At 34.1% G+C, this 25,146-nt stretch overlaps 4 protein-coding genes and 1 pseudogene across 8 annotated transcripts in view; 1 reads left to right on the plus strand and 4 right to left on the minus strand.

The window, feature by feature from the left end:
- Positions 1-694: 694 nt before the first annotated feature.
- LOC110637533 (pectinesterase inhibitor 6-like) lies at positions 695-1,662 on the minus strand. Its single transcript, XM_058152643.1, has one exon. It carries the CDS (start codon positions 1,286-1,288, stop codon positions 695-697), a length of 594 nt encoding a protein of 197 aa, XP_058008626.1. The 5' UTR covers positions 1,289-1,662.
- A 538-nt stretch (positions 1,663-2,200) lies between these two features.
- LOC110654721 (NADH dehydrogenase [ubiquinone] iron-sulfur protein 5-B-like) overlaps positions 2,201-25,146 on the plus strand; it is a 42,376-nt gene continuing 19,430 nt past the window's right edge. For 2 of the 5 annotated variants that reach the window (XM_058152638.1, XM_058152642.1), the window contains exon 1: positions 5,069-5,217. Coding sequence is in view for 3 of the 5 variants with exons in the window: in XM_058152639.1 (XP_058008622.1) it covers positions 4,279-4,356; positions 5,035-5,217; positions 5,366-5,596; positions 6,207-6,299; positions 6,382-6,569; positions 7,209-7,402; positions 7,841-7,968 (1,095 nt within the window). In the remaining 2 variants the exon portion in view is untranslated. Of the gene's footprint in view, positions 2,415-3,975; positions 4,357-5,034; positions 5,218-5,365; positions 5,597-6,206; positions 6,300-6,381; positions 6,570-7,208; positions 7,403-7,840; positions 8,328-25,146 lie in introns of those variants that run through there. The other 3 variants (XM_058152639.1, XM_058152634.1, XM_058152635.1) reach the window with 3 other exon arrangements.
- Positions 9,131-10,838, minus strand: LOC110637578 (mitochondrial zinc maintenance protein 1, mitochondrial). Its single transcript, XM_058152644.1, has 2 exons — positions 10,033-10,838; positions 9,131-9,460 (listed from the first exon to the last, which is right to left on the minus strand). The coding sequence occupies exons 1-2, from the start codon at positions 10,271-10,273 to the stop codon at positions 9,384-9,386; spliced, it is 318 nt and encodes a 105-aa protein (XP_058008627.1). The 5' UTR covers positions 10,274-10,838; the 3' UTR covers positions 9,131-9,383.
- Positions 10,983-13,657, minus strand: LOC110637572 (uncharacterized). Its single transcript, XM_021787756.2, has 2 exons — positions 12,729-13,657; positions 10,983-11,347 (listed from the first exon to the last, which is right to left on the minus strand). The coding sequence occupies exons 1-2, from the start codon at positions 13,438-13,440 to the stop codon at positions 11,241-11,243; spliced, it is 819 nt and encodes a 272-aa protein (XP_021643448.1). The 5' UTR covers positions 13,441-13,657; the 3' UTR covers positions 10,983-11,240.
- LOC110637568 (DExH-box ATP-dependent RNA helicase DExH8-like) lies at positions 14,673-23,081 on the minus strand (annotated as a pseudogene).

Below are 25,146 nucleotides of genomic sequence, written 5' to 3' on the forward strand. Positions count from 1 at the left end.
TTTTCATATAATACACTGGCTTGGGTTGACCAAATTCACCCACAAAAATAATTTCTTTCAAGGCTTGACTCGAGTCTGTTAACAAAGCGACAGTGGATGCCCGGCACTGTCATCAACCCATTGATCATACCCATCACATGTTCAAGACTTGATGGAGGAGTCGTATAGACATTCTTCATGTATTTTATTTATTTATTTTTATTATTAACTAAGAAGATTAATAGGTATTTAATTCATTTGTTGAACGCAATTGATAACTGATAAACACCTAAATAAATGAACTAGAGTGTTTAATAAGTTAAAAAAAAATAAAGCCCATAGCTGGGTAGTTAATACGCTACCCATCAACTGCAGTTTGTATTAATTTTATTTTTAGAGTTGTTTCTCCATAGCTAACTGATTTGATTTTATTTTTTATTTTGATCGTATTAATCACTTTAAATATCTCGGTTCATGGGCAATGTGAGGAGGATGTTAGTCATAGTATTAAAGCCGAATTGTTGAAATAATATCACATATGTGTGTTTACCCTCACCTTACACTTTAATAATAAAATAAATAAATGTTAGTATTATTGAAAAGGCTATATATTCACATCAAAACAGAACATGCACATACCTAAATATATTAAGCTGGCTTGATTATTCCAATAATATTATGACATGGGAACAAATTAATTCTTAATAACTATGGATTAATTAGTAAGGCTTTCCAAACCAGTAGATGCAAGTTTGTTTCCAAGAGCTAGTGCATTGCTAGTGATGTAAGTGACTCTTGTGACCCTTTTCTGAAGCACTAATATAACTTGTTTAGGAGGGCTTTGGTCCTCAAAACCATCCAAGCAGGTGTCTTCATCAGTAAGTGCAGCACTCATCCATGTAATTACATCCCCCATTTGTGTATCGAAGTTGGTGGCATCAAGATTTCTGAGAACTCCAAGTGATTTGTGAAGATTGTCAATTGTGTCATGGAAATTCTCAATGCAATCTGAAAGGGCAATTCTGTTTCTCCCACCTCTCATGAGTCCGTATTTCTTCAATTTGTTCAGGTATTGAGTAACGTTTTTAGCCTCTCCTATTGTGACTGAGACCCCAGCACGAGCCCACTTGCCAGGACTTCTCCCAGCTGTTCGTGAAAATGAAGATAATGAGTGGACACAGAGGTGTTGATACCTAGTCACACTACATGCATCTCTAACATAACTGTCCCTACTATTGGAACCCCATCCCTTGGAACTTGTTACCCATGAAAGGAATAGGAAGATAATGAATATGATTGCTGTTCTCATTCTAGTGACAAAAATGGAGAAAAATATTGGAAATTCAGAGTCTAATGTAGTTAGATTTGTTAGATGGGAGAGTGTGAAGCTATTGCCTTGCAGAGGGTACCTTTATAAGAGGGTGTCTAAAGCTGACATGGAAAGGGCGGGAACCCTTTAGGCCTTTTACAATGGGTTTGCTAGAAAAAGCAAGAGGCTGGTGAGTGTAATAAAGAAAAAAGATCAGAGTAGGGTTATGAGATGAAAGCATTTAGGTTTGAATGGTGAAGAACACGTGAATAGGCGGGTGAGTTTGTCATAGATTTGGGATGAGGAAATATATATTCTAGATTTCAATATCCCCTTTTACATGAGAAATTGGGTAAACCATAAATTTATGAGTAGCAACCAATGTGCAAAGCAAGTAAAAATTACAGCGATCAATTCAGCAATGGCACATACAGAACAAAAATGCAGGCTAGCAATCTGCAGAAATAGATTATTTGAGTTGAGAACTAAATTGGGCCATCTAAGGATGGCTTTATGGGCCCATTGTGGACTCTAATGTAGGATCTAAAATATACCCAATCCAGACCATCCACCTACAAGCCCTAAACCTGAATTCCTGAAAAGCCGAAAGGCACAAACCTCCCTCTAGACCCTGATGCTCAAGTCTTTGTTTCCGCTGGTGGCTTGCTGAAAGGCTGCTTTTTTAAGTAGAAAGACTCGAATCCTTTGATTGAAATTCGATTTGGTGTTTTCCTGTGAAATTGGTTTTTTTTTTTTTTTTTTAATTGGAGGAACAAAATGGAATAAGAAAATCCAGCTCTTGTTAGGCTTTGACAATTTAGTGCTTCCCGTGGATGGGTTTTTAATTATTGTTCCATTTTCCTCAGAGAATTAAAACTTGAATTTAGGTTATGTGTATGTGTATGTCTTTTGTGTAATTGGCTGTTGTTATTTGTATAAACAGAAGAAGAGGAAGATATCTGTGAAGCCAGTTGTGAAAAAGAATCAGGGCAATGTAGATCATGTCACAGGTGATAAGATCCCAAAGAGCTTTGTGTTTTCGAGAGGGAAGTTGCCCGGTCCTCTAAAGCAACTTCAGATGGACCTAAGAAAGTTGATGCTTCCCTATAGAGCTCTCAATCTTCGGGTAATGCGTAGTTTCCTTGTCATTTTGCCCTTTTATTGGTTAAAATATAAAATTATTTAAAATAAGTTCAATCGTTAACATTTTCATTATTTTAAATATTTAAATTTTATTATCCTTTTAATATATTAAAAAATATAATATATTCAAATATTATTTTTGTATACTAGTGTTAATATTGTTCTTAAAAATAATTTATTTTTAATAATATGAAAAATTATAAATATTATGCTAAAGAAAAAAAAATAAATTTATATATATGTATATATATAATTATAAATATACGTAATAAATATACAAAAGTATATTTTATATTAATAACTACTTAATAAAAGTATTAAGAGGTTAACTATTGAATAGTTTATAATTTATATATGTATAATTGAAAATTTAATAAATTAATTATATTTAAAAAAAAATAAAATTTGGATTGACAACCATTAGCAAGATAAAGAATCCAACAAATATATTTGAAAAAATAATAAATTAATTATAATTTAAAAAAAAAATAAAATTTGGATTGACAACCATTAGCAAGATAAAGAATCCAACAAAATAAATAAGAGATAGGAAGGAGCCTCTTCTATGAACAACTCATCTTGATATCGCAACTGAATAACTAATTAATAAAAAAAAAAAGAAATTTTAATGAATAAATACTACATAAATTATTTTAGAGATATGGTATCAAATGAAAGGCTCCTATCATTAGACCCATATGATCATTTAGAATTAAAATTGAATTGAAATTAAATAATTTTAATTAAATTCTATTAAAATTAAATCGATTAAAATATATTTTTAAATATTTTAATATTAATTAATTTAATTAAATTTGATTTTAATTTAAAATAATTAAAAAAAAATTTAATCATAAAATTTAATCAAAATTAAAATTATACTAAATTGAAACCATAACTAACGAATAACTTTTTTAACAACAAATGAATACCTTGTGATTTAGCTTCAATCCCCCAATGATTAATTTTGTGATTATAATTAATCATTTTGCTTAATGTCCGAAAATTTTATTGTAAGTTGTTCTGAATTATTGTCGCGTAGCAACGCGTTGAGATGGATGAATTTACATTTATTGAAAAAATCGTTTTAAAGGTAATTCGTAAAATTATTTAATTTTTAATATTTTAAAAATAAAATTCTGATTTTCTGTTAATTCTAGGTAATTAATTTTAAGATTTGAAACTAGTAATATATGAAACGGTGCAGTTCTATAAAATAAATTTTATTTTATCAAAATCAAAATAACTTTAGAATTTCTTATGTTTTTCCCTTTTTTAGTAATAATATATTAATTTATTTATGTAAAATAGATATATATATTCTTAATGAGTAAATACGTTATATTTTTTCATAATATTATTACATGATATTTTTTATTATATTATAGGATAACATTTTTTATAATAAATTTATTTTATTTAATAATTATTATTTTTTAAATTAACATATATATATATATATATATATAAAGTAAATAGATATTTTTTAAATGATTAACACATAATATCATCTTTAATGTATCTGTTACATTTTAAAAATATAGCCATAAAGGTCCATTGTGGAGCATTTTGGGTGACAAAATCTGGATGGGCGAGATAGTCCGAAATCACAAATACTACCCGTAACCGCAAGCCCATGGATAGCTCCACGTACGTATTGGGGATTTTTGCCTAGCAGCAGGCAGCTACCAACGTGTATTTTCACCTCAGGAGGCCTCCAGCCAACAAAACTAAACCACACACATCGGAATCGTTGGCGAAGTTTGACAGCGAGAAATGGCTTCAGGTTGGGGATCACTGGAAACAAGGGCAGATGCTACGATTTCTGGATTGACTTCAGTGAATGCATGTCTCGTTGCAGAGAGCCCAAGGACTGTGCTCTCCTGCGCGAGGACTACCTTGAGTGCCTCCACCACTCTAAAGAGGTATTTCCTAAATTTATGAGTCGCAAGCAATGTTCCAAGCAAATGAAAATTGCAGTGATCAATTTTTCAGCAATGGCACGTACAGAACAAAAGTGCGGTCTAGCAATCTACAGAAATAGATTATTTGAGTTGGGAACTAAATTGGGCCCATGTATGGATGTATTTATGGGCCCATTATGCACTCTAATGTAGGACCTTAATACCCAAACCAGACCGTTCAGCTACAAGCGCTAAACCTAAATTCCCGCAAGCCGAAAGACACAAACCTCCCTCTAACCCCTGATGCTCAAGTCTTTCAGTCTTTGTTTCTGCTGGTGGCTTGCTGAAAGGCTGCTTTTTTAAGTAGAGAGACTCGAATCCTTTGATTGAAATTCTATTTGCTGTTTGCCTGTGAAACAGATGGCTCGTTTTCGAAGTGTGAGTGAATTGATTTTTTTTTTTTGGTTTGTTTATGTGTTAACCTCTGTTTGGTAGTTGAGAAAATCAGGATTTTTTTTTAAATGGAGTAACAAAATGGAATAAGAAAATCCAGCTCTTGTTAGGCTTTGAAAATTTAGTGCTTCGCGTGGATGGATTTTTAATTATTATTCCATTTTCCTTGAGAATTAAAACTTGAGTTTAGGTTATGTGTATGTTTATGTCTTTTGTGTAATTGGTTGCTGTTATTTGTATAAACAGAAGAAGAGGAAGATATCTGTGAAGCCAGTTGTGAAAAAGAATCAGGGCAATGTAGATCATGTCACAGGTGATAAGATCCCAAAGAGCTTTGTGTTCTCGAGAGAGAAGTTGCCCGGTCCGCTAAAGCAACTTCAGATGGACCTAAGAAAGTTGATGCTTCCCTATACAGCTCTCAATCTTAGGGTAATGCTTAGTTTCCTTGTCATTTTGCCCTTTTATTTGTTAGATAATGTGTCTGAGATTTTATTGGGAAGAATAAATTGATTTTGGTGCAGGGAGTTTGTGCTATAATTGTTGAATTCACGTCCCACTTTTTGCTTTTTGGTTGCAGGAGAAGAAACGAAATAACCTCAGGGACTTTTTGAATGTTTCAGGGCCTATGGGTGTCACACATTTCCTTATATTGTCAAAAACTGAAACTGCATCCTATCTGAGGGTTGCAAGGACCCCTCAAGGCCCAACCCTTACATTTAAGATACACGAGTATTCAACAGCACAAGATGTTGCGCAGTCTCAATTGCGTCCTAGATGCCCTCAAGATCTTTTCAAAAATCCTCCATTGGTAAGTTTTTTTTTGCTTTTTATAAAGTTCAAGACACCTACACAGGGAATCATGCATTCATTTCAATTATTGCAACCAATTTAACTTACTTTATAATTGTCTTAGTTTGCTGAGGACCGGGAGAGTGAAAATGATTTCTAAGGAGGGCTCATTTTTGCCTTTCTATGAAGGCCTACACAAATAAAGGCGTATGCTTTCACTTCACTTTTGTGAACTATTTCACTTTGATTTATGTTTGGCATGGTTTTCTGGTGATTGGGAGAGTAATAGAGATTATCAAAAGAGGCTCTGTTATATGTTCCTCCCTTTTCTTACATAGTTTCCTAGCATTACTTGCATTTTGATGAGCATTTATCATGAGTATATGGGTTTAGTGTCATCATGTTTTTTTTGTGATCAAAATCTATTGAAGGTTTGATGTATGACAATGCAGCAGGTCTTATTCATGTAGCACTATGATGGTGACCATAGTCCCTCGATTTCTAGTTCTAGCTTTTGCAATTTTTTTCTGACTCACATCTTTGCATATGTTCTGAATGGGTGATTGAAATCTAGTTCTTGTTATTTATTTGATTATAGTGCAAGTATGGATTTTTTTTCCTTTTGGCAGATTGTTCTTTCTGGTTTTGGGTCAGGAGAACAACATCTGAAGCTCACAACTATAATGTTTCAAAACATCTTTCCAGCTATTGATATTAACACTGTAAGTGCTTAAAAAAGTTATTTTTAAATTTGTAAACCTTTAGACCTTTCGCTCCTCTAAAGTACTTGTTGGGTTGTTTTAGGTCAAACTTGCCTCTTGCCAGAGAGTTGTGTTACTGAATTATAACAAGGATACAAAGCTTATTGATTTTCGCCATTATTCCATCAGACTCCAACCTGTGGGGGTCTCCCGTAGAATCAGAAAGTTTGTACAAAACCATCAAGTCCCTGATCTTAGGAGTCTCCAAGACGTGAGTGACTTTGTTACTAAGTAAGTGTCCTAATTCATTTGTTCATATTTTGGGGTTGGGACAGATAAAATCAGACGAGGAATAGACCAACCATAGGAGTTTATACAACTAATTTGCTTTGTATTTTATAGTTGATAACTTGATATTACCTAAGGAATGATCATGGACCACCATATATAATCTTAAGTAGAATTATGTTGGAGGTAAAATTCCCAACACTAACTTCTATTTAGTTGCATTATTTTCTGGTTTCACCAATTCATCATTGTGACCATTTGATGAAGTCTCTTTCTCTCTCTCTCTCTCACCGCCCTCGCGCCAACACCCCCCCCCCCGCGCCCGCCCTTTTCCTTCTCTCTTTTCCTCTCTCTTTCTCCTCCTTCAGTAGGAAGAGAATAGTAATATACTAAGTTCCTATCGTTATGTTGCTTTACATTACTTGTCCAACCTTTTTCTTTTCTTTTTTTTTTTTTTGTGTGAAGTATCTGGCCTAGCTTATTGTTGTTCTACTCATATCTGTTAAATTGAATCATAATCAAACCAGATGAAAAGAAAAAGAGGGGGCAATGAGGACAGAAACTACTCCATTTTGTGATAATTGTGATTATAGACTACTCTTGGATTGTTTTCCATTGTTGATTTCTATGTGATCTTTGAAGGGCTGGTTATGGATCAGAAAGTGAAGCAGATGATGAAGCAGCAACAGTGACTCTGGCTAGTGATCTTGGTAGAGTTAATAGGGCATCTACAAAAAGTGCTGTCAAGCTTCAGGAAATTGGACCCAGAATGACTCTACAACTCATCAAAGTTGAGGAGGGATTGTGTTCTGGCAGTGTCATTTACAGTGAGTATGGTATGTTTATCCTGTAGCTTGTTGCTCATAAATTATTGTCTTATAAGCTTCAAGTAGGTTGGTCTAGATATGTTAGAAGCTCTTTTATATTTGTATTAAGCTACATTCTATTTGGTGTTTATCTTCGGTTTGCTTTTTAATTTCTATCACTCCCTGGTTCTCTGGCTTTCCTTTCTTCCTCTATGTCAACCAAGATGTCTGGAGCTCTTTTATTATCTGTTTAATTTACCAAATATGTTAACCTCCAGTTCCACATTCACCAGGCAATTATTAGCATACTTAGGTTGAAGGTGCTGGTAGTTCACTAGTTTCTACTTGAATATATGCGTTCCTTTCCTGTTAAGCTTTAATTACTTTTTGGTCTAATTTGCTGTGCAAACTAATTCTACGAGCAATTAATTGTAAAGCTCACATCTTAATAATGTTTGACTTATCCAGGAATTGTTGGAGACAAGAAAAAGCAGGAGGACAATCAGAAAAATCAGGAAGAGGATGAAGATAATCAGGATGATGATGACGATGATCTTGAAAAAAATAAGGAGGATGATGGAGAAGAGAGTGACTAGCCAAACTAGCAACTGGAATAAACCACAGTGCATTATTGGTTGTTTCAGGGAAGGAGATGAATGCGACCAAATAGATATTTTCAAGCGTGGAGATTTTGTTTTTCAGTCAAGGTTTTGAGTAGGAATAGTTCTGTTATCTCAATTAATTTTGTTTTATTCAAGTTCATACAGAGTACATAGTTGATTGAACTTCCAAGAAGATGCAATGTGCTTCGGCATCGCTTTTTCCTTGTTATGGAGCATTTCATTTTAATGTCATGTAAACTAGGCGAAACCAATTTGCTGAATCAAGCTTATGCACGCTGATCTCATTGTAATATTAGGGAATTTAATATTGAGTCAAGGTGATTGCATGGAAATGCTCAATAGAAAATTTATGGAACATTCAACAATAGATGATTAGCAAATTACATTATGTACTTTAAGACAGTATACAGGTTTATTAATGCTGAGCCAATTGATTCATAAAATGGATACGGGCAATTCCCTGTTATGCATTTTAAACATGACATGGGTAGCTTACGAATATTCAAGGATATCTCATCTGTGGACAAATCACACCTCAGCTCCGATGTGCAGATTATATGCGCGAAGAGAATATGCAAGGAAAGCCCTCCAATGCAAAAGAGCGCAAACGCCTTGGCCTACAGGATTGGTGTGAATTCTCATTTTTATTTTTATTTTTTTACTATTGATTGCAATTAAGTATTTTTATTCATAAATAGGCATATAGAATCTATAACAAAATTCTCTCTACAATCTGAAAAAGCATTGGCATTTTTCTCATCTATCACACCACATCTTTCTCATTAATGAAGATTCTCAAAACAGAGGTTTTTTGCTCTCAGAGCTAAAATCCATAAATAAAAGATACTCGAACAAAATATATGGACAATCCCTCAGTAATGAGAGAATCCAAAAGCCAATAAGTCTCTCCAAAGGGAGCAAAAGAAAGGAAAAGCCTATCAAGGATCCTGCCCCTTCGCTGAAAAAACACTCTCAAAATTGCATTTTCTTTTCATAAAAGTATCTTTCGCCTCATAAGAAAACTAAATAATAAGAAAATAAAGAACTGTTAGAAAAAAAAAAAAAGCAGCAGCAGCAGTTTCGGCCTTCAAGAACAGGCACACAAATCTTTAGCAACTGAACAAGTCAAAAGCCCTTATGACAAGTTATTTTAACAATGATAATCTTTCTAGTACAGAAGATAATTGGCATAGAAATGGAGCACATAAAAATATGTTGCTATTGTTTTAACCCAAAAAAAAAAATGTCACTAGAGTAATTGATGGAACTTAACAACTCAGAACAGGAAAATCTTTCACAAGGAGCTCCAAATAGAAGGTTGTTAAAAACTTATGACCAATCATCAAACACACCAGTGTACAAACTACTTCATGATATTAAAGCCATTCTTACACAGACTTCCGAAGAATCTCTTCAGATGGAACTTCAAGCGTTGCTCCAGCATGGTCTTGACCAAGCTTCACCTCTGCATCAATCATCATTGGCATGAATAATTATTAGGTATAACACGGGAGTTAGGTTAAAAGGAGTAAAAAGGATAGAATGTAAATGGAGGACAACTCGTTAACATCATTTGCGAGTTTTTTTAGGATTTAGTGAAAACTAATGGATCCATTAACCTCCAAATGCTCATTTTCCTAGTCTTCGATTCAGTAGTTAAAGGGTGGAATGTAAAGATTTAAAGGTTTCACATATATCACTATTTTATTTTAAAAAAACTTCCAAAGACAGTGAAGCTAATTAACCTCCCTTTACCTTCCATTCCATACCCTGTTATAGTGTTATTACTTTCATTAACTTTCCGTGCCATCTTTAGAACCTAAAGCGATGAACTCGAGGCTAATCAATAAAACAAGCTTAGGGTGATTATCTTACAAGTATCAACTTTTCTATGCTCTAATCTCCGCGATTTAACATGGGCAATTTAACAAGCATGTGGCAAGCGTAACAAGACAAGCAACAGACAATCCAACAAATCAAAGCGTAAAACAACCAGGGGCAATAGAAAAAAAATTTTTATACTATGAATGGCGATACCATAGCCGCCTCGTTCGTTGAGTTTGGCTTGAACGATCATGGTAGAGATGAAATCGGAGGCTTCGCTAGCTTCTTCCAGGAGCCTTTGGATCTCAGTCTGAGACGTAACGTGACGATTCTCCTCGAATTTCTTCCTGACTTCGGAGGCCGACGCATTCAGCATCACTGAGTCGCCAGCGAAAGATTTCCGAGTTGCTCGAAGTAGAGCTCTGTAAGCGATCAATGCTTCTCCTCTCACCATCTGCCCAGCTCTCTCTCTCTCTCTCTCTCTCTCTCTATAAAATTTTGGCAGGGCACAGGCTTCGCTTCAATTTTTCAAAACGCACAAATGGCAAGCAACTACGACGCCGTTGAGATTGTTTTTTAAAACTGGCGGAAAAAACGACAGCTATGCCGTTTTCAACTTAAAATAAAATGTGACAGATTATACAGTGACTTTATTTTTAATAATTACTATAAATAAAAAAAAATAAATTGCATTTTATACTTCATAAAATAAAATAAAAATAAAAAACATTAATTGTAAAGAGCACTTCTTTCTTATGATCAACTTTGCTAAAGCCCTCGGGTTAAAAAAATCCCTTGGTTAAAACCACCAATTGTAATAGGCTTCAGGTGTGCTGGAAAAACATGGAGGCACCGGATAAAAATACAAATAGACTCATCATTTGAAAAAAAGAAAAAGAAATTTAAGACTAAATTTTAAATAGCCTCAGCTTTATTATTAGGAACTAACACAAATTATAGATTCATGTATTCATGAATCAAGAGAGTTCCTTTCACAGCATCAATAAAGAGCCAGGAGGATCAAATCAACATAACTCTTTTAAGTAATTTTCAAAGAAATTCTTATCTCCAATAATTTTTCCTTTTTCATTTATCCAATCCACAATTTTCTTTCTTTGCAGGAGACTCATAGCTCAGCTGTTTATTAATCAAGCATAAAAAGATCAGCGCAACAAGATTAATAGTAATAATAATGTTCTTCAATGTACTGCACATCGAGAAGCCTTTCAAGAATGTATAACAGCATCAAAACCAAGAGCAGATCTAATCCTGCTGAGGTAACCAGCTGCAACAATCTCACAAAGATTGGGAAGTGAAAGTAAAAGGTAAGCACCGCATAAAAGGCGTCTTCCATGGGCCAAAAAACCTCAGTTAAAAGTAAACAAGTGACTGGATGACAAGGACCCCATTGTTATGAATAGTTATCTTAGTGAATCGACCATTCTGCAATCATGCTTCTTGCGACGACATCTGTAATGAGCCTTCTGATCCATGAATGTGTTCTCGCCAACCATCTCCATCTTAGAATCTATACCAGGCACAATGAAGGGACAAAAATGTAAGAATCTTCAACAAAATTCTGTTATGGAAAAATGCGTACACCTATATCTTACATGCATCAACAATGTAGATTTGGCAGCATAGTAAACTGGGGAAAACTTTATGAAAGGCTTTCATTAAATTTCATGATATATGGAGTCCTTAAACAATTAAATTCACATACCACATAATATAAAAAGAATGGGCGTTGAGATCCAAAATTGAAACGAGGCTTGTAATAGAGCATTCAAGAATTTGAAGATGATAAAACCATTGATTGACACCACAACCACAGTTTCAAATACAATGCATGCAACAACTTCCTCTCTCTCTCTCTCCATAGTTTTTATAAAAATGTATTCAATAGATTTTGTTTATGATATCCCAATTTTAACTTGTGTCTATATGTTATTGTTTCTAAAATATTGTCTTCATAAACAATGATGTCTGACATTAGCTAAAGCCACTGCAGCTGTACTCATTCCTATCCTACCAATCACCAAAAAGTAGCAGTCACCCACCAGATTACCACTACTAGTGCTGCACATTTTTCTAATCAAAGCTCATAACCAAGAAAATGCAGCTTGCTTTAACCCCTTCAAATTTCGTTAAAGCGAGGCCCTAGACACCCATCAAGTTATTTCTTTGCCAAAGTTTAGACATTTAAGCTTAGAAGAAGCCCCAAAATTGTATAAAAAAAGGTGTCCTCCACCTCGCCTATGGGAAAATTTTATGGAAAAACGCCTGGACTGTTGAAACATCATTCTGAATAAGAATAGAGAAATGAAGAGATCACATTCAAAAGCAAAACAAATATCGTTATTCATCACCCCAAAAAAAAAAAAAAAAAAACAGAGATCCTTGCTGTTTCAGGCCAGTTGCATGAAATGATTTCATCAATCGTGATCAGTAGGCAATATTTTGGAAGCTTTACCAACATCTAAATCAAGGTGGAGCAACGTGAGGCAATTGCTCCCTCCTAAGTTTTAATCTCATCAATTACTGATACAGTTAGAAGTAGTTTTGTGCCTTTTCACTTTCCTGAAACCAGAAGTCATTAACACATTTTCTTGTTGTAAAATACCATTCTAAAAAAATATTTGTGCTTTCTCACTTTCTTAAACCAGAAGATCCCTAGTGAGCTAAAATCCAGTAAAACAAACTCTTTCCAACGAGAAATCAATCGAACAGATCAAATACCTACTTTACCACCGACACAGCAATCATTTATTTGTTAGTGCTAAAACCCACTTCAAGGTACTTCTAAATTCTAATGAAGGTAGCACATACAGAGTCAATAAATTGTCTGGAAAGCGAAAATGCCCACTATAGATAGAAGGGGAAAAACTTAAGCTAAGCTAAGGAAGTACCTCCTCCAAATTGGTCACCCCAAAACAGCAACCTTGCGTCTTCTTCCTCCTCATCAAGCTCATCCTCATACCCAAACTCTGCATCCCCCCTATATCCCGGCTCGCTTCCATATCCAGACTCGTTCCCTTGAGCATCGAAATTCCCAAACTGCCCAAACCCAACACCAATACCCAAATTCTCTTTCTCCTCTCTCTCCCTTTCCCTCTCCCTCCTCGATGAATTCTTCGCTTCACTCACATCCGACGTCCAATTGGCGTCCCCATTCCCAAAAAGCTCGCCGCTAGAGTCAGTACCCACCGCTAACGGGAAATCCGAGCAGGTCCCATAAGCGGCAGACGCTCCAACTGAGCAACACCGTCGAGTTCCACTCCGATCGGAGCTCCGACCAGACACAGACCGAGACCCGCTCCGCCTGCGTTTGCGAGCGATCAACCGTAAGCTACCTTGCTTATAAGGACTTGTCCCAACACCGATCGGCCTGTCATCGTCGATGATTGAGAGCTTAGAGATGTCGATTGAATCAATTGGAAATGAAGTAGCGCGATCAGAGAGACAAGGGCGCTTAGTGAGGGAGTGGGAGCGGAGGGCATTAGTGGAGTAAGGCTTAGGAGGATCAGAGTCTAGGGGCTGGAGGTGGAAAGGTCTCCAGGAGTGGAGCTGGAAGGCAAATGAGTCTATGGAGTGGCGGGAATCGAGGGTCCTGTGAGACATGAGACAAGGGAAGTATTAAGGTAGGTTTTGAGGGTTTTGGCTGAAGAATGAAAATGGTAGAGTCTTCGGGAGGAATACACATATCTCTCAATCCTTTTACATTGAACATATGAAAAGAGAACGAGAAGAAAAGTTGACAAGCAGGAGCAATGAGCTGGAGGTTTCTGCGAGAGGACAGTAAAAGCAGCTGATGCCTGCTGGGTTTTGTTTTTTTATCCCCACAAATTTCATTTTTTAAAATATATTTTTAAATAATCTATAAATAATAAAACTAATGTATTTAAATCTTTAATTTATACAAATTTGAGTTATTAAACCTAAATAAGTGAAATTTATACAAAATTAACAGTCTAATTACATTACTCATAATTGATGCCTAGTATTTTTTTTTTTAATCTGTAATTCTTCATTGACCGTATTAAAATGTGATTAATGATGTTGCCCTTGTGCATGATCTACGTGAGAGCACACGGGTCGGGATGTTGAAATCATAGCTCTCCATTGCATGCTGTAAATGTAGCCACGCGCACATCACACACGGTGCTAAAATCTTTGTCGAGATGAATGGTTAAATGGCTTTAGCATTGCGGCAGCGGAGAAATGATTGTTTTTCCAACTGTCAGCTATTATTATTATATTAATTTGGAAAGAGTTGTGATTGCAAATCGCAATGGAGTTTTTTTTTTTTTTAATAGCTAGTGCTCCATATGCATTGAAATAATCCTACGTATAACCATCGAGCTTGCAATGTAAAGATTTTTAGATTTTTTTTTCCCAATCAAGCACCTTTCAGTGATGGTCCATATTCAAGCAATAGAATTTTATCATGTCCACAAAATTCATAATTAATCACGGCTAAATTCCATCCTTAACCATAAATGCAAATTACACTAGTTTGATACACATCTATTAGCTTGGCCTACAGCTTAAACTTACAGACTGAATCCACCAATGAATTTCTAAATTGCAATGTAGGCCTATTGTCATCATAATTCAATCTAAGGTTTTCAAGTATACTCAAGGTCGCCGTATTGCTGGATAGTTAAGACTCCTTTTTTTCAATGCAGTGACTGAGCACCTTAAATTAGGGAGGGAAGCTATCCCAACTCCTCGCTGACTCGAATTTTGCCCAACACTAGGTTTTGGGGAATGCAAACATGTCCTGCAAGAGAAGTTGGCCTTGTCGAACAAATTGTAAAGAATACCTACAGGATAATTCATGACCCCTGTGCTTCAGAAATGACTACATTTCCTTTTTCTTTTGATTTTGGGATTATAACAGTGAATAAATCCCTCGATCAATCATCTCACACATGCTATCGGGCCAATAATTTGAACATAGAATGGCCTACCAAAACTTAACATCTAAGGTTTCAAACGCTTTCATGGTTCGAGTACATTTTGCACTACTGCCTTTTTAATTAGCAGCAACCAGCTTTGCAAAAAGGAGCCCCGTCTTCTCCTCTTCAGAGCATTAATAAGTTTCACCATAAGTTCTGATGAAATGAGCAACTCCAAACCACAATATTATCACCACCCTTAATCAGTATCTGATAATATCTTCATCATATAGTCGAGAGTCCTGTCAAGTGACTCATGTCACAATAATACAGCAATCTATGCAGTCTTCAAGTGAATTCCCATCTCTGATATTTACAATCTAGCTTCAAAATATAAGATATGAGATTATGAACAAAGCAGCTGAATCCTTTACGTACATCCATTAATATCATGCAGGCATTTGCGAAGAGTGGCTGCATAGTCATCAAACTGAATGTCAGTAGGTGGCTGCAAGTCAAAGACGTACGAGATAGGCTTTGATGCCAACATTGGCTTCCTAGTTGTGACAACATCTGATAGCTCCCCAAAGCTTGCTTCATCAAATGGAAACGACTCTCTAAGGAAAAAGAAGCTGTCTCTACCAAACTTTTCCACCTACAACAGGCAACAGCAACAACCATAGCATGATTTTGAGACCACACATCACACAAATGCAGGAGAACACACAAGTACAAATGACACAACACCTTTTTAACATTACAACAACAACTAACCCTTAATCCCAAACTAGTTAGAGTTGGCTATATGGATCTTTTTTCACCATTCACCATTTTAACATAACAATTCAATGAAAATTATAAAATAATATTAATAAAAAAAGTGTATGTATGTACACAAGTGCACAAGCGTGCCATGCTATGTAAGACTACTTGAAGGTAGAAAATGAATCATCTGATAAGCAATTTAAGCAAAGGAAAGAGCAAGAAATGAATACTTTGTTGAAAATAATTACCTGTAACTGTGAAAATCTAATGTTGTTCATGGTGATGATAATTCGCAGTTCATACAAGGAATCAGCTATAATTCTGATAGCTAAATGCTCAAAGAAATTCTGCACAAGAATTGTCTCTCTCTCCAAATTTTCACCATGGCCATCTAAATTAGGGAACCATAGTATGCACTTAATTTCACTCCATGGAATGGGATTCCTCCCTGCTCTAGAAACAATTGTCTGGTGCGGGTGATGGAGACCCCACAAAATTCGGACACCTCCAACAATGGATCACTTATTGCTGTGTCAGGCATGCTTGTTGTGGATATTATTTTGGAGGGATCATAGTGGCGAGCAAGATTTGAGGAGAAATGAAAGTCAGTGTCATATAATAGAAGAATGCATCCATCTAGAGATGCTGGAAGAAATTGTAGAAGGGAGGCAGCATTGAAATCATCCTCCTCTGGCAAGCTTGGAGTCAGGCTAAATGATAATGTTGATGATCCCGAATCATGGGAAAAGAAACATGGCTCTCCATTTCGACAACCCTGCATATCCACGCTCACAACTGTAAGACATGATGCAAACTTCAAAACTAGTATCAGTCTAAGCAGCATTTTAAACTTATTCTAAACTTCCAAAAAGCGATTTTATACCACTAACACAACGTTCTCCGACAGGCCCTAAGATAGTTAAGGCATGCATGAAGATGTAAATGCTTCTCCTTGGGATGTTTTATTGACCTATCATATGCACTTGGTAAATCTCATGCTTAATCATTAACCAGCCAAATAATCTAAGTCCATGATACCATTACAAGTAAAAGGGTAGGTGTTATCCAGCATCTAAGTTACCACATTATTTTCCAGGGAAACAAGGAAAAAGCTTATATTTAAGCCAATGTTCTTATTAAAAATAAGAGCTAATTTAGACAGAAGTTCAATAACAAAGACGAGTAAAAAGAAGAAAATAAATCATACAGTAGCAAGAAAAAAAAAATTATGTTGCCAAATCTCATGGATTATAAATAACAAGCATCCCCAATTTGCATTTGCAATTGCAATTGCAGAATGATTATGTGGAACACAAACTCTCCAGGCAGCATATTAAATTTCACTATCAACTTCACTCAACTACAAGTCAGTCTTAAACTAAGTCAGGATTCGCTCCACAAATCCCTTTTTTTATTATTCTGTGAAAAGTCCTTTTCAAACTAAGCTTTCTCCAATCTTTACTTCATTGTTTCTTGCTCCAATTAACACTACACCGTACATACAAGAGATATTACTGATAAGCCAGCTTTCTTGATCAATGTTTTTCAATTGCCAAGCAAAATACTTTGGGTTTCACCTGCAAACCTTTGGATGGTAGGCAACAGCTAAAATGACCGAAATTCCAAGTTAAAAAAGTTATCCTAACAAGCCAAAGTATCTTTTTTTAATCCTAATTAAATTACAATAAAAGAAGCTGTATAAATAATTTTAAAGCAACATAGAATATAACAAAAGCTACAAAACAAAATACCTGTAAAGAGAAAAAGTATTTGCAAGTAGGTACTTTTGCTTGAAGTGAATGAGAAAATAAGCATTGACTGCTGTTGTTGCAGGATCCATTTATAAAATACACACACAAAGGAGCCTCCCCATTTACTCCAGACGCATCACCATCAACATAGCTAGCATGATTATCAGATGCATTTTCTGTTAATTGAACTCTCATCTGATGAACATAGCAAGCATATGAAATACTAATTAGCATGTCAGAAATAATATAAATCCAAGAGCAGGAATATAAAGTCTATTTACCTCTTTGACAATGATTGACAATTTTTCAGCCACATTAATAGTCTGAAAGTGTCCAGAAGCAATAAAAGGTACAGCACAACATTTTTTTGTTTCATTAGATGGTTCGTGTTCATCATCTGCAGCAACAACCCTATCTCCATTTCTCTGAGATTTTAGAAGACACACATGGCCAAATTCATAAGGATCATAGTAGGTTGGTAGGCCATCACATTTAGCCAGAAATCTGGGACGAAACCGATGCAGTGAATTTAGTACATCTTCATCTGAAAGGAAAGAGAATGAAATGTGAAAATAAGCTTGGATTTAATTATAAAAAAAAAAGAGCAAAGTGAAAAGGAAGATCCCAAATCTAATCAAGTTGAAGATTTGCATGGGTTTCCAAACACGACTAGGGTAGGAGATCACATATGAGAAAAGATAAAGACTATAACACATACATATCTCAGACACTTGATGTAGAGATGACTGCACAAGATTATGAAATGAGCACCATTCCTCTTCAATCTTCAGTAGCAGAGATGTCACAGTTTTCATTTCATCAAACCTAGAAAGTCGTTTAAGGTGTTCAAGACGGTGCTTATCCTGAGTAGAAATCCATATATCACTCAAATCATATGATAAAAATCTATTCAAACAAACCCTCCTCAAAACATGCAAGCTAAAAACCTGTTTACCTTAAATACACGTTGCCAAAACTGATATGCACACAAGTTTCCAATTAATACCATCTCCTTTCGACCAAGTTTCACAATGTTGTTACAATCACCACCAAAGTAGCAGAATGTGTACTCTGTAAACTGAAGTATTACATTAATTTATGAGAAAGACAGAACTGTTCAAACCAGCAAGTACATACTACAAGTTCACTTGCTAGGCAATACCAAATTTTCTTCTCCAAAAGGATGAAGAATCGGTAGAGGCTGTGTATCCATCAATATACCCATCAGAATGCCTTCACGCAACAATCCAATATCTCCGAACTTGAGTATAAGAACAGAGGCATCAAAGGACAATGAGAAGCTAGCAAGCAACCGTCCATAAAACGAAGGCTCATACCGGCCTCTAGTAGAGGTTCTCAGTGCGTTTATGCGAACAAGCAAGTTTAATGCTTCTTCAACAACTTGAGGATGAGGAGGATCCAAAACCTTTTGCAACAAGGCTAAATCAAAGTTCCATATATTAGAATTTCACTCAATTTTCAGTAAATTCACCTTAAAAAATAGATATAATCATTATCACCATTTTCATTGTCGACAACCAACCACTAACCAACACATTTTAAAAACTACAGATGTAAGACAATCAACATTATAAAATAAAGTATTGATTCAATTTAAACCAGCCCACAACTAGAGCCAAAGCCCATCTAAAATTCAACCCCAAAGGTTGAAAATACCTGTGCAGCAGCACAGAGCATTATGATTTTTCAACAAACTTGAAATCATAGAATCATACCCCTGGGATCATTAATGGCTTTAGATTCAGCACAGAAAATCATAAGGACTTGTTGCCGTAATGATAACCTGAGTATAGCTGGAGACTCGTGTTCCTGAAGCTTGTTGAAAAATGATCCTGTGACCAACCGATAAATCTGGCCATCACAGGTTCTACCAGTTCTACCTTTGCGTTGGTCAGCCTAAAGCATGAATTGAAATTAGTTAAAGATATAATATAATACAAGTCCAAAATGAAATAGTAAAATCTCCTTAATACCTGAGATTTAGAAACCCAAATAAGCTCTGCAGAATCCATTTTCCTTGTAAAATCCCAAAAAACTTGCAAAGAACGGCAGGAATCAATGACATATGCTACTTTGGGTATTGTCACAGAAGATTCTGCAATATTTGTGGCCAATATCACCTACGCAAAAGTACATTCTAATAAACAGCTACAGCCATTATGTGATATTCAGTTGGAACACTTGAGTACAAAATTTATGTGTGTAAGCATTCATGAAGAAAAAACGAAAGGTCAAACTTTATTGCACATTCTATAAATCCAAATTAACTCAATTGCCAGTATCCTGCATTTGAACACAACTTACGGAGAAGTTGCATCAGAAATTAAACATCCCTACATTTAGCTTACAGCAAAATGGGCATGTATTTATTGATTTAACCATGTTCTTCGAAAATCAACAGAAAATTTACTTCCTCCACCCTTAATGCAGGTAAAAAAAATGCAACTGTCTACAAGGTAGAATCAACTAGGCATACCTTACGATGTGATTTCCAGATTTTCATAGCCATGAGAGCTTGTTCAGTGTCAACGCTTCGATGTAAAATGTGAACTTTAAACCATGAACTAAGTGGCTTTAGAAGGTTCCACTGCTGTTCCAAGTCACAGTATGTAGGAAGGAAAACCAAAATGCCCTTTTCAATATCTGGTTCATTATCATGAATATGCACTATTAAATCATATATAAGTCTGTGTACTTCTGGTTTAATTTCAGCAGCTGCCATGGAAGGGTTTGGTCCTGAACAATATCTAGTAGCCAATGACTCTGAACTTATTCCAAGAAATTCAGTTATCTGTTCAGAGAACATAAAGTCATAATCAATTATATTAAAGTAATGACTTTGAAATCATAAGGTAATATGTATCAAGGAGAATCCAAGACCCAGTGGCGGATGCATTTTAAAAAAAGGGGGTCAATGGACCCCTCTTTTTATTTAAAAAGCCTGTGTATCCAAACTGATCCAAGTTAAAACCATAGAAGGGTATAATAGTGTTTTATTGCAACCGTGAAATGAGCTTTTTCGGCAATAAACTTCATCAAGATAAAATTACGTGACCGCATGTGTGATTAATTGATAAATAATTGTTTAATTAGAGATGTATTTGATAACATTATTAATTATTTAATTCTTTATAGTTTTCAGGATATTAGACCTTGTCGAGTCCAATTATAAAATATTAATGTTATATTTTTAATAATAGTTTATTATTTATATTTTATATGTTAACCCCAGGAAAAAAAAATCTAGATCTGCCACTGCCAAGACCCATGCACCTTTACATAACACAAGGCTACATGGTCTTAACAGATAAAGATAAAGCCTTAGACCATATAATGCATAGGCAGTAAGACAATAGCTAATAAATTATACTTTTCAGCAACATCTTTGATAATTTTTTTTGAAAAATCAGTTTCAACTTTAAAGAATGTCTTTTCAATTTGTGTAAGTCATACACCATTTGCAATCCAATATGCATACATAAAAGGTGAAGAAAAATCATTTGAAACACTCAATTCAATATGGTTTACATTTTCCAAGGCAGAAGAATCATAATGTCAGTTATAAGAGAAAACATTTATGCTAGCAGAACTCATATTTCTGAGTTAGTTGAATTTTGGAAGGGAGACAATATACTAGAAAGCAATAGAAGTTTGGCACATTAAATCAATTTCAAGCAATTCCACAAAAAGAAAAAGAAAAGCAAGGGGGGGGGGGGGGGGGTGCACTTGATGGATGGAGCAAAGTCCACTAACCAAAAAAAAAAAAAAAGAAAGAAGTAATAAGTGATTGCCTGTTCAAGATATGAAACTCTTCTCTGAAAAAGTGCTTGCTGGTCGGAGCTAGGGATTGCAAGCACTTCAACTCTTTCACCCCTGCCAAGATCTTTAAAATAATCTCGATATCTTCCAAAATCAGCAGTTGCAGACATCAATACCACCCTAGAGAAATCAAAAGTGCATCAGACACTCAAGTAACATGACCGAAATAAAATGATCGATAGAACTAACCATAAAAATATAAGAGATAATGCCCTACTCAAATAGTAATTAACTAAAGAAGTAAGCTAAAGCATATGTAAAAATTGTCAAAAAGCCAACTAGAAAAAGCTTTGATGTCAACTGCTAAAGGTGTGCCTAACAAAATTCAATGGCATGCTTAAAATTCAGATAAATAGCATTAATACCTCAAGTCATTTATTCTTTAACAGAAACTGCTTTACACAGACAAGAGCAAGATCAGACTCGATGGATCTTTCATGCACTTCATCAAGAATGATAACTTTGTATTTGAGTGCATTCAACCCCTTTTCTTTCATTTCTTCTAACAAAACACCAGCTGTTTTAAAAACAATCTTTGATCTGCAAAATAAAATAAAGGAGATTTCTGTAACATTCACTAAGTTCTGGTATCAGTTGATCCCTTGCATCCAATCAACTAATCTTCAGCATGAAACACTGTCAAGTATGACGGGAAGAGTTAAAAAATGGTTCGAGGTAAGTGACAAGGCAACAGATCATATATAAGAGTACGGTGATTGACAACAAGCGATGCAAAAGCTCAAAAAGTTGACGAACAAAAATGTACAACTAATTTACTGAACAAAAAAGTACCTCGCTGAGAAGAGCTTTGAATGGCCCATATGATATCCAACCTCTCCTCCCAGCTCACAGTTACGAGCTTGTGCTACCATTTTAGCAACAGCAACAACAGCAAATCTCCTGGGTTGTGTGCATATGATGGGTTCCATGTTTTCTTACAGGAGAAACTGTGGGATTTGAGAACTCTTACCTGGAAAATATAATTGGAAAAGGAAAGGATGGATATCAGAAAGAGGCTATTGATATGTAGGGGTTTAGAAAAATTAACGCAACCAAGTGAATAAGAAACCGTGCATTCATATCTGACTTTTCATATTATTAAAAAATTCCCACAGCTGATAATGTTAATCAAACTGAACCATGAAGTAACATTTGATTCAGCCTTTTTGCAACATTTTGCAGATCTTCGAAAGGAGAGGGCATGCAAAGTCAGGGAAACCATTTTTTTTAATTATTATCTTTTGAAAATTTAACTCAGACGTAACCAAAATTAATAAATCAACAACACGAGTAATCCACTCATGAATTAAAATAATGAAGTAAATGGAAAATAGAAACCTTACATTCTTATGGTTTCATTTACATATAATCCAAGACAGACTATAAATTACAAGTCTCCAATAAAAATGGACTTAGGAAATCTCACGCGGTTCCAGCTCTCTCCTTCCTCATAAGTTTCCCCAGAAAACAGTAGAGGGTTACAAGCAATGTAGATAAAAAGATTCTTTTATATGTATTTAAGGTAGCAACAAAACAGCAAAAAGCCTTATTTTATCCAAAATAATGGTCATCTTGTTTTGGGAATGAAAGCAGCTCCAAAATTGTTTCCATTTGATTTTGTTTTATAGGATCGTCTAACTGATCATAGACAGCCCAGATTTCTTTTCTTTTCCATTCCCTTGTGCTTTTTTCCGCAGGCAGACATTGCCTCACCGTCGTAAACAATGAAACGAAATGAGAAAACGTCGAGCCACGGATAGAAAAACTCAAACTTAAAAAAGAAAAAAAGGAAATTAGGAGAATACCACAGCCAGTCTCGCCGACTATGAGAGTAACAAGATTTTCCTTGATTTTCTCGACGATTTTCTCTCTGAGCGACATCACCGGGAGAGACGAGAACTCCGGTTGCGAAAATGGAGAAACATATGAGGAGCTACACGAGCCCGTCGGAGCAGATGAAGCCGCCATTTTGAAAATCCTCTACTCTCCTCTCTTGCTATGCGTCGCTCTCGATATTTTATATTAAATGTTTGATAAAATTATATTTAGTTATTGTTATAAAATAATTAATAAGAATATATATATTATATAATTTATTTTATTATTTAAATAAATATAAAATTATAAATTTATTATATTATATTATTTATTTTATAATTAAATTAAATATATAATTATTAAATTAATATATTTTATTATTTAAATAAATATATAATTATTAATTTTTTATATTATATTATTTATTTTATTATTGAAATAAAAATAATTATTTTTTAAGATAGTTAAATAATTTTAAAAATATAAATAAAATAATTATTATTGTTAATAAAAAATTTTATAATTAATTTTAAATTTTTGAATATAAATAAATATTTTATATTTTATGTTATTAATAAAAAATATTTTAATAAAATTGAAATACGATTAATTAAAATATTAAAATTATAAATAAAAATATTAATAATATTAATTTTTAAGTTAAATAAAAAAATAATATGGTCAAAATAAAAAATAAAATCAGATCAGTTATTAATCGATGAGAAATAATTTTAAAAATAGAGCTGATACAAACTACAGTTGAACTCTAAAAATAGAACTAATACAAACTATAATCGATGAGTATTATATCAATTATTCATTAAATTTTATTTTTTTAAATTTGTTAAACACCATAATTTATCTATTTGTATACGGAGCCAAGGAAAGGGAAGGGGCACAGCTAGTCAGTCGCGCCATGGACTTAGTGATCCGAGAAGGTCGGGATTATGTGAGCTTGAATATAGGTATGAAAGTTATTCACTTGAAAGCCAATGTCTTTGCTTTCTTTTATTGGCTGTTTTGGGGGCTGGCCAATCATTTGCAGGTCTTAGGACAGCGTAAGCTGGACACAGTGTGTGTGTCATAGACCAACGTCATCTCCCTTCTTGAGGACGTTATCGGGTCTTGTGGGTCCACGACAAAATTTGGAAAATGTTTTGTGGGACCGATTTTACTGTTGAATCTTGGTGAACTTTTGATAACTCTAACTTACGGCCTAGATCTTATTTCCGCACGTCCAATTTCCTCAAGCATGGTGCGTTGTCTATTTGTTCAGATTTCAGATTTTTTAAAAATAATATAATAACCATGCAATATTAATATAATTTTCATCTTAAAAAATATTATTATACCTATAATAATTTGTCAGAGTTTATTTAGTCTTGTTTATTACAAAAAAAATTATGAGATCACATGTGCTAATGGATTTGGTTAATAATAATTTTAATATGTAAATATTTTAATTGATATATTTTTTAAAATTTTAATAAAAAATAAAATAACATTTTAAAATTTTTATTAATTATTTCATATTTTATTGTATTATTTTTTTATGTAAACTAAAGTTTTTTAATAAATATTTTATATTAAAATAATAAAAAATAGAGAAATATATTAAGGATATTGGCTAAAAATATAAAATTATTTGAAATTAGTTCAATCACTAATATTTTCATTATTTTAAATATTAAAATTTTATTTTTATTGATTAGTATTAATATTATTCTTAAAAATAATTTATTTTTAATAACTTGAAAAATTATAAATATTATGAAAAAAATTATATATATATATATATTATAAAATTATAGATGTGTACGTAATAAATATACGAATATATATTTTATAATAATTACTTAACATAAGTGTTAAGAGGTTAACTATTAAATAATTTATAATTTATGTATGTATAATTTAAAATTTAATGAATTAATTATAACTTTTTTAAAAAATTATAATTTGAATTGACATCCATTAGCGAGATAAAGAATCTAACAGAATAAACTGGAGATGGGGGAGGAATCTCTTCCATCAACAACAACTCATCTTCATCAATTAATAAAAAAATAAAGAAATTTAATGAATAAATACTACATAAATTACTTGTAATACCAATCTCCCATCTCCCGTCTACAGTGTAGCCAAGTAAGGCGTGCTACATTCGCTGCCGGAGCACGGCACCCTATCCTGTCTTATCGTTTACAATATTAATTTAATATGTATTTAATTTTATTATCTCACTTATAGAAATT

This window comes from Hevea brasiliensis, chromosome 9, assembly GCF_030052815.1.
Source record: "Hevea brasiliensis isolate MT/VB/25A 57/8 chromosome 9, ASM3005281v1, whole genome shotgun sequence".
Taxonomy (NCBI): Eukaryota; Viridiplantae; Streptophyta; class Magnoliopsida; order Malpighiales; family Euphorbiaceae; genus Hevea; species Hevea brasiliensis.

Bases quoted from the DNA above. Each gene is read 5' to 3' on its own strand.
- LOC110637572 (XM_021787756.2), bottom strand. From the start codon at position 13,440: ATGTCTCACAGGACCCTCGATTCCCGCCACTCCATAGACTCATTTGCC. The intron at 11,348-12,728 runs GTACTTCCTTAG...TGCCTGGTATAG, and splicing joins GGGTGACCAATTTGGAGGAG to ATTCTAAGATGGAGATGGTT.
- LOC110637578 (XM_058152644.1), bottom strand. From the start codon at position 10,273: ATGGTGAGAGGAGAAGCATTGATCGCTTACAGAGCTCTACTTCGAGCA. The intron at 9,461-10,032 runs GTATCGCCATTC...TGATTGATGCAG, and splicing joins CAACGAACGAGGCGGCTATG to AGGTGAAGCTTGGTCAAGAC.
- LOC110637533 (XM_058152643.1), bottom strand. From the start codon at position 1,288: ATGAGAACAGCAATCATATTCATTATCTTCCTATTCCTTTCATGGGTA.